This window comes from Leopardus geoffroyi, chromosome C2 (genome assembly GCF_018350155.1).
Source record: "Leopardus geoffroyi isolate Oge1 chromosome C2, O.geoffroyi_Oge1_pat1.0, whole genome shotgun sequence".
NCBI classification, from domain to species: Eukaryota; Metazoa; Chordata; class Mammalia; order Carnivora; family Felidae; genus Leopardus; species Leopardus geoffroyi.
This window is the reverse complement of record NC_059333.1, coordinates 114,030,170-114,043,303: the sequence shown is the minus strand read 5'-3', so window position 1 is coordinate 114,043,303 and position 13,134 is coordinate 114,030,170. Positions and strand designations below refer to the sequence as shown.

General features: G+C 36.6%; 1 protein-coding gene across 2 annotated transcripts in view; it reads left to right on the top strand.

Moving 5' to 3' along the window:
* The window catches only part of TSC22D2 (TSC22 domain family member 2), a 49,903-nt gene extending 46,373 nt beyond the window's left edge, over positions 1 to 3,530 (top strand). For both annotated transcript variants that reach the window (XM_045503292.1, XM_045503291.1), the window contains one exon: positions 720 to 3,530. In XM_045503292.1, coding sequence (XP_045359248.1) covers positions 720 to 980 — 261 coding nt within the window. In that variant the 3' untranslated portion in view covers positions 981 to 3,530. The remainder of the gene's footprint in view (positions 1 to 719) is intronic.
* Positions 3,531 to 13,134: the final 9,604 nt, after the last annotated feature.

The window sequence follows — 13,134 nt, the reverse complement described above, 5'->3', positions numbered from 1 at the left end:
GGGCATACATAATCAGAATGCATTATGTGCCTTCAAATATTCCAGCATCAAAAATAGTTTATTGACAAAAGAATATTAAAATGAAAATTTCAGCTAGAAACCTTTGTCATCCATTTATAGATGCTGTTTTACTCATCTCTAATGAATAGACCTGTTCATGTTGAATCTGTTTCTGATTTCTATTACTGTCAATTTTTTTATTCCCTTAAAGATATTCTGCTCATATGGTATATAAAATATTTTGATTCAAGCTTATTAAAATTATAGACTATAAATAAGGACCATTAGCCTCAAACTATTTTTCTTTAAGATTTTAGAGTTGGAAATCGTAGGCACCTTATCTCTTAAAGAAGTGCTAGAACTAGTTAAATATCACTTGAATATCCTTTGTTCTCTTGGTCTAACATCTAAGCATGTGATTTTAAACTTTTTTTTTTTAATTCTAAGCTTATAATTGACAATTTAAGGAGCCTAGTATTTTTGGAAATCACTCCAAAATTTGAAAAGAAATCCTGGGCTAGCTGCCTAGTTGGAAACTGGATTTTTTCCACTCTTATCTCCCTCAGGGCCAGTCAAGATACAGTAGAAACATTAAAAGCAAGAGCAAAAGAACTAATATAAAAATGCCTCATGTTTATAAGGCACCAGGTAGGCCAGAACCAAATAGCAACACCTTTCCCTTATATTCTTTTTGACATTACTGATTTTGTTTTTCACAGGATCTGGTGAAAAGCCATTTGATGTATGCAGTAAGAGAAGAAGTGGAAGTTCTAAAGGAACAAATAAAAGAATTAGTCGAAAGAAACTCTTTACTTGAACGAGAAAATGCACTGTTAAAATCTCTTTCAAACAATGATCAATTATCCCAACTCCCAGCCCAACAGGCCAATCCTGGTAGCACTTCTCAACAACAAGCAGTGATAGCACAGCCTCCGCAGCCAACGCAACCTCCACAGCAGCCGAATGTCTCCTCAGCATAAAGCTTTCTTGCCTCATTAAGAAAAAAACTGAAAGCAATCTATCCTTGTGTGCCACTGGTATTCTTTCCACTTTATACGAAAGCAAGTAGCCATGCTTCGGTTGTGTGTTTGGCCTTTTCAGTATTAGACAATCATTCTACAGGAGCTTTTCCTCTCTTTGAGATGTCATGCAGCGCTGTTGATGTCCAGTTTTATGTCATCAGTACACAAGGAGAATAATAGGTGGGGTTTATTAAAGCAAGCCGAGTCTGCATTTTACCTGGTGCGCATGAGTGGGGTCTTTTCAGAGCTTTGGTGGCTCTCCCATGTTTCCTATTACCCGTGGATTTACCCTGAGCCTTCCTCGCACATTATAAATAACAGTTCATCTAAAGAGCCACTTTTCTTTCAATATCAGTAACATTTGCCTACGTAAGTTTTCATTTATTTGTGTTTTATTTATTACAGGGCTGCTATTTTCATAATGTACATGAACAATGTCACAGAACTTTTTTAATTTTTTTGAATAATTATAAGTATCAGTAAAGGATTTGAAAGACAGGATTGCATTTAATAGATAAAATGTTTAGGCAATAATTGAACAAAAGAATCCTGGCATATTTCTAACACTAATGGCAATTTACCTTCGGTATTTATTTTCAGTAGTAAAGACCCAGCTTGAATGTAAATTTTGTATAGTGTAAGTATGAAGAACATAGTGCAACTGTACAGGTAGTCACCAGTTATTGTGATATAATAAATAATTGGGCTATTTTGATGAAGAAAACTTTGTTCATTTGTTTCTACTTTCTAATAGAGAAATTGCCACGATTCCTCTGCTTTTTGACATTTCGTATGACTTTCTTTTTTCGGGTGGGAATAAAAAGCTGTGAAATTGTTCAACCTACTTTGTAACCAAAGAAGCAAAGCTGTGTAATGGAGTTTTTTTTTATAATGCACATTCTTTATGTATTTTTATTTAGTGTTTTCTCGGTCACAATTTTCTTTGCTGTCTAGCATGATCTGCATGACCTATAATCTTTGAACCACTTTCGTACCTCATGTTTTTATCCAGCACTCTTATTGTAATATGTACTAGTCTGTGAACAATGTCAAATAAAAGAACGAACAGGTAGTATGGTGGAGCTGAGCTAGTGTCCCATACACTAGTTGTAAAAAAAAAAAAAAAAAAAAAAAATGAAGTGAGCCATCTTTTGTTCATTTAAAATGGTGTTTTGAATTTCGTATGCAGAAAACGTTTTGTTACATTGCAGATTTTAATGTATTTAATAAATGCAACATGCAGATTAAGTGCAGTGTATACTGAGTATTTAAATTAAAATGTACATTTCATAAATACAGTTTCAAGAGAAAGCATCATTTTGTGTATACTAACACATTAAGTGTATGTCAGAAATTGATGTATAAATATATATTTTAACACATTTTCTGAAATTAAACTGCAGTTTTGTTGAAATGTTTGGCTCTATATGTGTTCAAAATTTAATTTGATTAGATTTGTATTTTCACAGTTCAAGATATTCCTTAAATGAAAACCTGTGTTCTTAATGATTTAATGATAGTTCTTAAATTTTCAAAGTAAAATAATTTAAGAATGCAAGAATGGTGAGCAATATTTGTACTCAAGATTCATATTATGTCAGTGACCTTTAAGTAAGAAATCCTTGTCTACCAAAACTTTTACTTGAATTCAGAAAGGTGCCTGTAGAAAACTTAACATGCTGTGTGTCGATAGCCAGCTAGCTAATCAGGAGTTAATGGGAACCAATAGTTAGCTCTCTGCGTTGTTAAAAGAGGATAAATAACTGTTCTTTGTCTATTTAAAATTAAAACTTCATCAGATTTAGCCATAAAGGAAATGCATAAAATTGGGGTGTATGTAGGATTACCAAATATTTTATGTTCTAGTTGTGCTGGAGGATACATTGTTGAATATAAATAAAATTTTAATGTTAATGAATAATATGAGAAAAAACTAAGGAACTAAGGACATAAGCTTGAGAAGTAATCCTGTAGGTGTGGAACAGGATTCTAAGTAGAGTCACCACCAGTGCGTTAGGAAATGAAACTTCCGTGTTGGAATGTCAATCACAAGGCTCACCAGGTGTGCTCCTCAAGTCCAAAAAAAGTGTGATATTTAAAACTGGCAGAGAAAAACTAGTATTAGAAAAGGTTGAGATTTTTGTGAAAATACAAATTTTGGTTCTTGGGATAGAAAAACACTTCATAAAGTAATCACAAAGGAAATGATTGATAATGTTAATTTAAAATGGTAATTAAAAGCAATTATTACTATTTTTGCATTTAAAAAAAAAAAAACCACCACAGTAGAAAATATGGGTAGTTCACAGAAGAAATAAATGGCAGTTTCTAAAGTTTCAGTCTCTAGTAACCTAAGAAATGCAAATTAATATTTAATGAATTGTTATTTGTCTTTTAAATAGCAGGACCTAATGTAGAAAGGCAAACTTTCCTGTGTACTTCTAGAAAGTAATTTGACAATATGTATCAAGAGCCTTAAATATTAATAAACTTTTCAGTTTAATGACATAAGATAACTCATGGTGCGGTGTTCAAAAGATGCAAACTTACAATAGTGCTCGTCCTTTGCTCTCCCATCCTTCTCCTTCCCATTGGGTCCCCCTTCCCCTTACATAACCCCCAAAACAGCTGTGAAAGGAAACCTTTACATCCAAACCTACCCTCTTGAGGCACGCCCTCACCCCAAAGTCAGGGACAGACTTAAAGGTGGGAAAGCTTAACTGTTTTTTAGAATAAAATACACTGTATTTGAGAACAACATCGAGACATTACCCCAAGTGATCGGTTTGTTTAGATCTTAAGTAAATATCAGTTTGACCTCAGATTTAAGGTCTCTTAGTCCACATAATTGGAATATTTATTGGGATGCCAATTTGGGGGGCACAGTCTTACAGGAATGCCATCTGTAATTTTCTCCTGTAGACCAAAGTGCCACACAAGTTTTCTGTTGGTTTACCTGAACCAACCAGAAAATCCTAGGTGAAGAATTCATTTCTGATAATGGCAATATGTCTGCAATACAAACCAAACTTTCCCCAAAGAGAACTTATTTTAGGTAGTTAACAGTGTGATTTTACAGCTTGCTACGCCCCCTCCCAAAAAAAGGCTTATGAGGCGTTAAACATGCGGTTACTTTAACTCATAGTTGTATGTTCAAAATAGCTGGATATTTCAATTCTATTATAAATGTTCTGGGATAAGTAGAAGTATTAAGGTGGAATGCTTTGCCATCAGGTCCCCAGAGATAGGTAATCACAACTGTCTTTATCCACAAAGAATTATCACAGGTCAGAGATGATGATGTTTCTCCAAATTCAAACTGGTCACTCCTAGACCTTTTAAAAAAGAGCTGGGGGAAGTCCTTAAGATTAGAGTAACTAAAACACCTGTTCTTAGATGGAAATTCACCTCTGTAGAACTAGAAATAAAATAACAGCTAATTTGGGGGGGAAATTTTTCAAATGATCTGAAGTCTAATTTTTTTAAAGGAGGCTCAGTGCAGGCACCTTGTGACTTGACTCAATTCTCTTCAATACTTTTAAAAGGACAAAGCCCAGGTCTAAAGATTCACAGTTTGAGGACTTAGACAAACCAACATGTACAATGCAATAGTGAAAACATACAAAGATGGATTTGTCAGGGGAGGTTCCCTCTCAGAGATGACACCTGATAAGGAAACAGTGCTCCAAAGTTTAAAGGAGAGCACAAACAAAACTTGAATTGCCACAGAATTGTTTCCCAGGAGACAGACTCAGGCAAAGTCTGACTCACCATAGTAGGTTGGCAGCTAGAACAAAAATAACTTCCCGAATGATTTTAGGCAGTGGGATTGTGACCAGATAAGCAAGCAGTTTAGAAAAATTAATCATTCTAGTTACCAATGGGAGGTGAATTGGTGGGCTGAAACTGGAAGTGGAGAAGTAATTTAGGAGGTACAATAATCCAGAAATGAATAGGCAAAATTACAAAATGATAAATAGGCAGATTAGTGATGCTCATGAGGAAGTTTGCCTTGGGTCTTTCTATACCATTATCCCCTCTACAGTGAACATTCCATTCCCAACATCCGGTGTCTGTTCTTTCTGCTTCCAAAGAAAGATCAGAGAACCCTATGTCTTAGAATGTTTTAGTCAAACTCTTCCTTCCAACAGCCATAATACTTCAATGAAATGAAAGTCTTTGTTTAAAGGAATTTCAAGAATTTAGCAAAAGGGTAGGGGGAATGGAAGACCCCTGGCTTCACATTTATGCCTCTGTAAATTCAGCCCTCTAGGTAAATCAAATTTAGTTCCTTTATGGTGACTAGAATTAGAGTGTCCCAGAGCATGAGTCCAAATCCTGTCCCTCAAGGCTATCCTTCCCCAAGAAGGATAATGTGAGTTTTGGCCCCATTGCAGATACTGAAACCCAAGTGGAAATAGGTTTTGTTGGCTTCGCCTTTTCATTCTTTGACACAGTTCAATTCAGAAGGCTTCTTTCTTCCCTGTAAGTCCCCTGCCTAAGCAAAATAATCTCTTCTCCCACCCCTTCCTGCCTCAAGCCTAGTAACCCATGTTTCTATTTTCTAGCAATACTAACCTAATGGCTTATTATTTAGTGACATATATTTGCACCCTTTCAACATTCTAGGATGCAACTCTGTTACATGTACTCCTATGCCAAGTCACAGAATTTCTATAGCGAGATCTGTTCTTTGAATGTATGTATTCCTTTGTCAGTGGAGAATATCACTGTACAAGTGCTATTTAATGATTTCCTTGTGGGCTCAGTTGGTATGGCATGCTATGTTCACAGATGAAAAATGGTAAGTGAGGCACATACACCAAGCTACAGGTCATAGACTTTTTTTTTTTTTTTTTTTTAACAATCATCATAAATAAAAGTAAGACAGCCTTTCAGGATTGGTAATGATAAAGTAAAAAGTTGGTATTTTGCACTGATACAGTCTACTTGGTCATAAAATTTGTTCAACATAATGAGTTAGCTTTATTTTTTTTTTCCTTCTCCTTACCAGGAAAACTGATAGATTAGGCAGTTTTGAGAATTCTTCCATGATGTGTTGTCATAGATTGAGCTATAAAACAGCATCTAACTTTATGGACTAAGACATTGCCCACAGAAGCCAAAGTTATCCCTTTGAAAGAAGGAAGAAAGAGGTGTGGTAACTTAGATCATAAAAATAACTGAATTTTAAAACAAGGCAAATGCCACACTTCTACTTGCCCATATAAAAAGTTTTTACCTTTTCATTTTTCTATATAACAACTGTAAAGTAGTCTTGCCTACTGCAATCCAACTGTTTTCCAGATCACAGTTCTTATCCTCATTTCACAGGCAAGCAACGCATCTAGAGATAGGTCATACCTGAGGAAGTCCATGGACAACAAGGGAATATTTTCCCCACACTTGGCGTGAAATAATTTATCAGGTCAGTGTCTTATTCCAGTATTTCTACTAAAATAGATAACATATAATTTAATCAGACAGAAAAAAGGACTATGTGTAACTTTGTCAGTCCCCTAAAGGTTTTGTTTTTGTGAAGTTTGGGGGGTTTTTTTTTGTTTTATAGAAACACTGTTGGAATGCACTTTAGTTCTATTTCAATTCAGGTGCTGCACCCTGTAATAGATGTTTGGAGATAGATAAATGGGACATGATTTGTGCACTCCAACAGCTATGGTCCATGTAGAAGTAAAAACTAAAGTGCCATTGTTTATTCAAAGTGTATGTCATAGTTTGTGAACGTCATATAATCTGTTGAATGAAAGGTTCATGTAAATCAACAGTAATATTGCCCTGCCACATGACATTGCCAGGAAGCAACTTTACATCACCAAAAAGCTTTAACATCAAACAGTACTTTTAGAAAGAGGGGACTTGATGAAAAGCCTCCTATCTCTATAATTGAGCCTGTGAGGTGTCCCCTAAAAAAAAAGGAACTAATCTGAGAGAGAAGTTTACACATTTTTTAATACTCTTAAGTTTGTAGATAATGGAACTGATTTAAATCAAACTTAACTAGAATAGAATTTGTGTGTCAATGAGTTATATTCTCTATTGTCTTATAAGCAACACACTCATTATCTTGGCTGACAAAACCAGCTACCATTCAGTGAACCAAGTTAAGAATAACTCAGGTGCCTGATGCCAAAAATAAATCTGATAGAGCTGGAATCCAGAAACAGCTATGTATTGAGTAAATGATAAAAGTAACATTTCAAATTAGTAGGAAAAGAATGGATTATTCAACAAATAATATTGAGACAACATAACCATTTGGGGAGAGAAAATAGATCTCTAGCTCACAAAAATTAAATCCAGCTAGACAAGCTAGACAAGTCTATTGCTTTTTGGTCACATATCCCTTGTAGAAATCTCCCTGTGAAAATTCAGATAAGCAAAAAGTTTCATAAGATTATGAAGAGATGCCCAAACTCAGCAAAATAAGGGAAATGCACAATAAAAAGAAGCTATCTCAAATCTAGTTGGCAAATATTTAAAATCTCTATAAATCACAAGCCTGCAAGAGTGGGAAAACAGATAAATTGGCACAGCTACCTTTAAAGGCAGTCAACTGGTATCCATTAAAATGTAAAATTCACATGCCCTGTCGCTCAACATTTCCAGTTTATAATGAAACACACTCCCATTCTGTGTTCACAGGGTGGCCTGTACAAAGATGTCACTTGTAACTTTGTAATAGAATAAAATCGGAAAAACAAAATACCCATCAAGAGGCTGGAACAGTATAAAATACTGGGCATCAATAAAAAAAAAAGAGCAAGATTCATACACCTACTGACATGGAAAGATCTCTTAGATACAATACATTTTTTTCAAAGTTTGGGGAAAAAACGGTTAACACATGCAATACATATGATACCATTGATTTTAAAACACATACCGCATATATTCACACACACAAATACTGTATAGTGTACTTCCTAAGTACCTATTTGTATATTATAAAAATGTATAGAGAAGGTCTGGAAGGATACTAACCAAACTGTTAAATAGTAGTTTGGTGGAGTGCATTAGCTTTAACTGTAATATTCAATGTTTTTGAGTATGCATTCATGTATTGTTTGTGTAATGACAAATTAATAAATTAGAAATAAAATTAAATAGAAAGTGTTTCCTTCTTGTCTCTTCTGCTAATGTCCTCCCTGGTGCCCTGGGTCTCACCGTTTTCAGCCTTCTCCCCTCCCCCTTTCTCTCTCTATTTTTCTTCTCCTTCACCCTCTCCTCGGACTTCATCACATCAGCCAGTGTTTATACAGGCTTAATATGTAAATAAATGATAAATGAGTAAGCCTCCACCTGCTTTTTCAGCTGCCTATTCTGCCTTTCCACTTCTTCCACTTCCACTCGCTGCTTGTCGCTCACAGTCTGACCTGGTAGGAGTTCTCCCTGTGCCCCAAAACCATTTCTCACAAGGTCACCAATGATCACTGTATTGCTAATTCCTTCCAGTAAGTTTCGTCTCTTACCTTATTGAACTGTTTTACCTAATTTTAGTTTATTATCATTTGTTTAGCAAAAAGGTTTCTACCTCTTCATTTCCCTCCTTCTCATTTTTTTAGGGGCTACTCTTGTTAAAAATATATATATATGTATATATATGGTGGAATTTACAGCCTTGTGTTTACAATATACATATATATATGGCTGAATTTCCTAGTTTTCTTTTAATAGATTAATCCATTTTTGCATATTATTATTCCAGGCATATTTGATGTATTTCTGCCATCTTATTTTATGTTTTCTCTTTAGAATCCCTTCTAGGTTTCCCCCCAATTTCTCCCTTTTCCTGGCTTTTGTTCAATTGATTGTTTTCTTATTCATATTTTACCCCTCTGATTGTTGGGATGTTATACATCCCACATCTGTTCTTCCAGTTGTTTATCTTCTAATTTTTTTTATCATTTTGCTGTGGAAATTTCTAGTCATATACAAAAGTAAACAGTATAAGGGACTTCTGTGTGTCTATCACCCAGCTTAAACAATTATCCACTTGTGACCAATCTTGTATTATTTATACTCGCACCGGTTTTCCCACCATCCTCTGGATTCTTTTGAAAGAAATTCAAGATATCATAGCACCTTCTCCATTCCTATTATATTTCAGCACATATTTCTAAAAGATAGGAATTCTTTTAAAACCGGCCATAATACTACTTTAAAAAATAACCATAATTCCTTAATATCATTAAAAATCTAGTTTATGTCTACATTCCCCTGCTTGTCTTAAAATTTTTTATAGTGCATTTGTTTGAAATCCGATCAAAATAACGTCCATACAGTGCAACTGGTTGGTATACCTCTGAAGTCTCTTTTCATCTATAGATTCTCTAACCCCCTCTTTTTTCCCTTGAATTCTTTAAAAATTAGGGTTGTTTGTCCTGTAGCTTTTCCAAAGTCTGAACTTTCCTGGTTGTATTCTTGTGGAATCATCTGTCCCCTAGAGTTCCTGTAAATTAGTTAGCTCTAGAAGCTTAATCATTTTCAGGTTCATATTTTGTCCAGATTAATTCGTAAGTGATGGTGTATATTTCCATCACATGTTGCCTGGTTGTCCCTATTTTGGGATTTGGGCAGCAGTTAATAATCACTGTCTAGACTCATTAACCTATAAATTCTATCATTCCTTCTCACTCATTAGTGAAATTACTTCTCTAAAGAGGAACTCGCCCTTATCATCTGTTCAGTTACCTTGAGGTACAGTTCATATAAGGAAGGCAGGGACTTAATTCTTTCCTTTCATATCTCGGTTTTCAAAATAATAAGCTGAATTCCTACAAAGGAATAAAAATAAATGAGGAGTGATTAAGGAAGATTTTCTCTGATATTTATTCCGAGAAGAGGTAGGAGAATGAAGTAAGTTGATTTAGGATGCTGTATTTCAGTGTTAGTAGGGAGAAGCCAGGAAACAATGACTCCCAAAAAGTTGGTAGATAGACTTGTCTGTTTACAGTTGAGTCTGGGCGTAACTTCTGAGTCAAGAGTACCTTGAGGGAATTCGGGGAGGAAGCCATACTCCAGGCACAGTGGAGTCTGGCTTGGGAGCAGCATCAGCAGACAGGAAAATCAGGACAGGGAACCCTGAGAAACCAGAGAATGAAGAGTTACACAAATGAACAGTGGACTTTTGTGTGCCCGCTTTCTACCACATGGATAGTGGAGATACTACCCTTCCAAATCAGGAGGTTTCCTAAGAAACACAGCATGGGATGAGTGATAATTAGCTTATGCAGCATTATGTCTAAGCAATGCAATAAAGATCAGCAACACTGGTACCCATGTGTCCTATTGCCTTTGTTAACCATGTCTTGACTCTCCATGGGAATCAGCTTATCGTTTTAATGGTATTGCTCTGGACACAAGAAGAGGTTTCGGTGTTGGGACATCAGCTTAAGAATCTAGGTGGTTGACACAAGAACCTAGGTCTGTATGGCCTCCTAGGGACCACTCCTCCTTTCTCAGGCCCATTGCTCTCCCATTCTTCTCCATTCTATCCTGCCCCCAGTTGACTGTCCTTGTTAAGCACTTACTGAGAAAAATTGAAAAGAAGCTCCTTGTCAGGAATATCAGCCTCTTTTTTTTTTTTAATGCTTCTTTATTTATTTATTTATTTATTTTGAGAGAGAAAGAGAGAGGGAGACAGACACAGAGAGAGAGATCTCGAGAGACAGCGAGAGCATGCATGCAAGTGAGCGAGGGGCAGAGAGAGGGAGACAAAGGGTCCCAAGCAGGCTCTGCACTGTCAGCACAGAGTCCCACGAGGGGCTCCAACACACAAACCATGAGATCATGACCTGAACTGAAATCAAGAGTCAGATGCTCAACTGACTGAGCCACCCAAGCGCCCCTCTCAGCCTCTTTTTAAATGGGACTCTTGAAGGCTACCCTGTCCTGTTCTCCAGACAGAACCCATCCCTGTTCAGCATTAGGTAATGGCCATGATGACAGCTGACTCATCTGGGAGTGCAGCTTTCTTGGAAGTTTCCTTGCTCAGATAATCACACCTTGCGAGAAAAAGCAACTGGTTAATACAAGCTTCTACCCCTGAATATTCCAAAATGTTGGCTCAAGGTAGACAGTCTTAGAAGGAGGACAAGAAAGGGCATTGTGGTCCTGGGACCAGTCTGTGGGACTTAAAATGAACGATCTAGGAAACGTGGCACAGAAGGTTGCCAATGCCTAGAGCCAGAAGCTGAGTGGTGTGAAACTAAATGAGAATCCCCCTTTGCCCTTTGATGGCTGGGAAACTTCAAACCAAGTCTCCCTCAAAGGTAGTTCTGTGAGAACAGAGACTTCTTTTTTATTCACAGTTGTATTCCTGGTACTTAGTACTGTTATAAAATGGATGAAGGGATAGATGGATGGATGGATGGATGGATGGATGGAGGGTTCACACTTATGTTACACATACTTTATTCTTGAGGTTTCTGAACTGTAAATGTAACCTGAGATAACCATATCATAGCCTTCTTGTGAGGATTAAACAAGATAAAGCATGTATATCACTTAACTGGGATCTGGCCCACTGCAAGCATGCAGTAAATGCTTGCTCTTGGTTTTCTTTGTACCTCTTTCTGGGCATGATTGAGGCCATGCTCTCTTTCCTCATCACTTTTTGACAAAAAGGTCTAGGAAAAGACTGGGTGATTTTTAAGGCATGGGAATACCACCTATGATAATTCAGGTCACCTCCAAAATCAGGTCACCACCCCCGCCTTAACCCATCCTCACAACTATCCTCTGATAAGGTTTGGAAAAGCAAGTATTTTTGCTCATTTGATGGATAAGGAAACAGGTTTAGAGAATCCTGAGAGCTTGTAATCTGCCAAAAATCTCAGATCTGATTAGTGGTAGAACTAGATTCCAGGCTGTGGGGTGCCATATCCCATTTTTCTCCCTGTTGTACTCAAATGGGTTAGAGGTCACAAGAAAAAAGGAATTCCTTTTCTGGAACAAATTAAGTTGAAGCTGTACACAAATTATTCCTATTCATTGATTCATCTATTTTATTTCATTGAGGCAGCTCTGTGATTCAAAACATGGCCATATGGGATGGGTGAAGTGAGGACAATATGTGACAATATATCCTCCTTGGAATGAAGAAAGGTGAGGTAAGACTCCATTCATAGAATACCAACCAGACTGCATTCAGTTTACTGATATCTGATTTCTGCAACCTCAGTGCAGGGGAGGAGTGCTTTTTGTTTGTTAGAAATGTGTATTCCCTTAAGTACCACATGATCATTGAAAGATTCCAATAAAAAAGATTTTTGTGTGTTTTTTTTTTTTTTTTTAGAGAGGCAAACCCTCTCCTACCTACTCATTCTCAACCCTGCTCTGCAATCTCTGCTAACAGTTTTCTCTCCATATAATTCAGATATACATGCACACACACATTGTGCGGGTTTTTTTATTTAATTGGTACCATACCAAACATATTCTTCTTCAACTTGCTTTCTATAAATCTACAATAATCAATGGACATCCTTGTGTAACAGCACAGAGATCATCTTTATTCATTTAAATGGTTGTGTAGTGGGGAGCCTGGGTGGCTCAGTCGGTTGAGCGTCCAACTTTGGCTCAGGTCATGATCTCACGGCCTGTGGGTTCAAGCCCCGCATCGGGCTCTGTGCTGACAGCTCAGAGCCTGGATCCTGCTTGGGATTCTGTGTCTCCCTTGCTCTCTGCCCCTCCCCCACTCATGCTCTGTCTCTATCTCAAAAATAAATAAACATTTAAAAATTAAAAAAAATAAAAATAAAAAATAAATGGTTGTGTAGTATTCTATAATAAACCATACCATAACACTTCAGTATTAATGGACAATTGGCGCTTGATTTTTTCCTATAACCAAAATTGCTTATCCATATACCTTTGTCCAATTGCGTGAGAATTTCCCAGGGATAAGAACGGTATTAGCCAACATTTCTTGAGTCCTTTGCCTTCACGCCATGTAGATAGGAAAAGAGGATGGTTGAGCTGTGGGTATGAAGTCATTTCACTATATAAAAGTGGAGAGCTAAGGCCCACACAAAGTAAAACCAGAATTTGGTCTTTTTGAGGTTTTTGGTTTTGTTTTGCAACTACATAA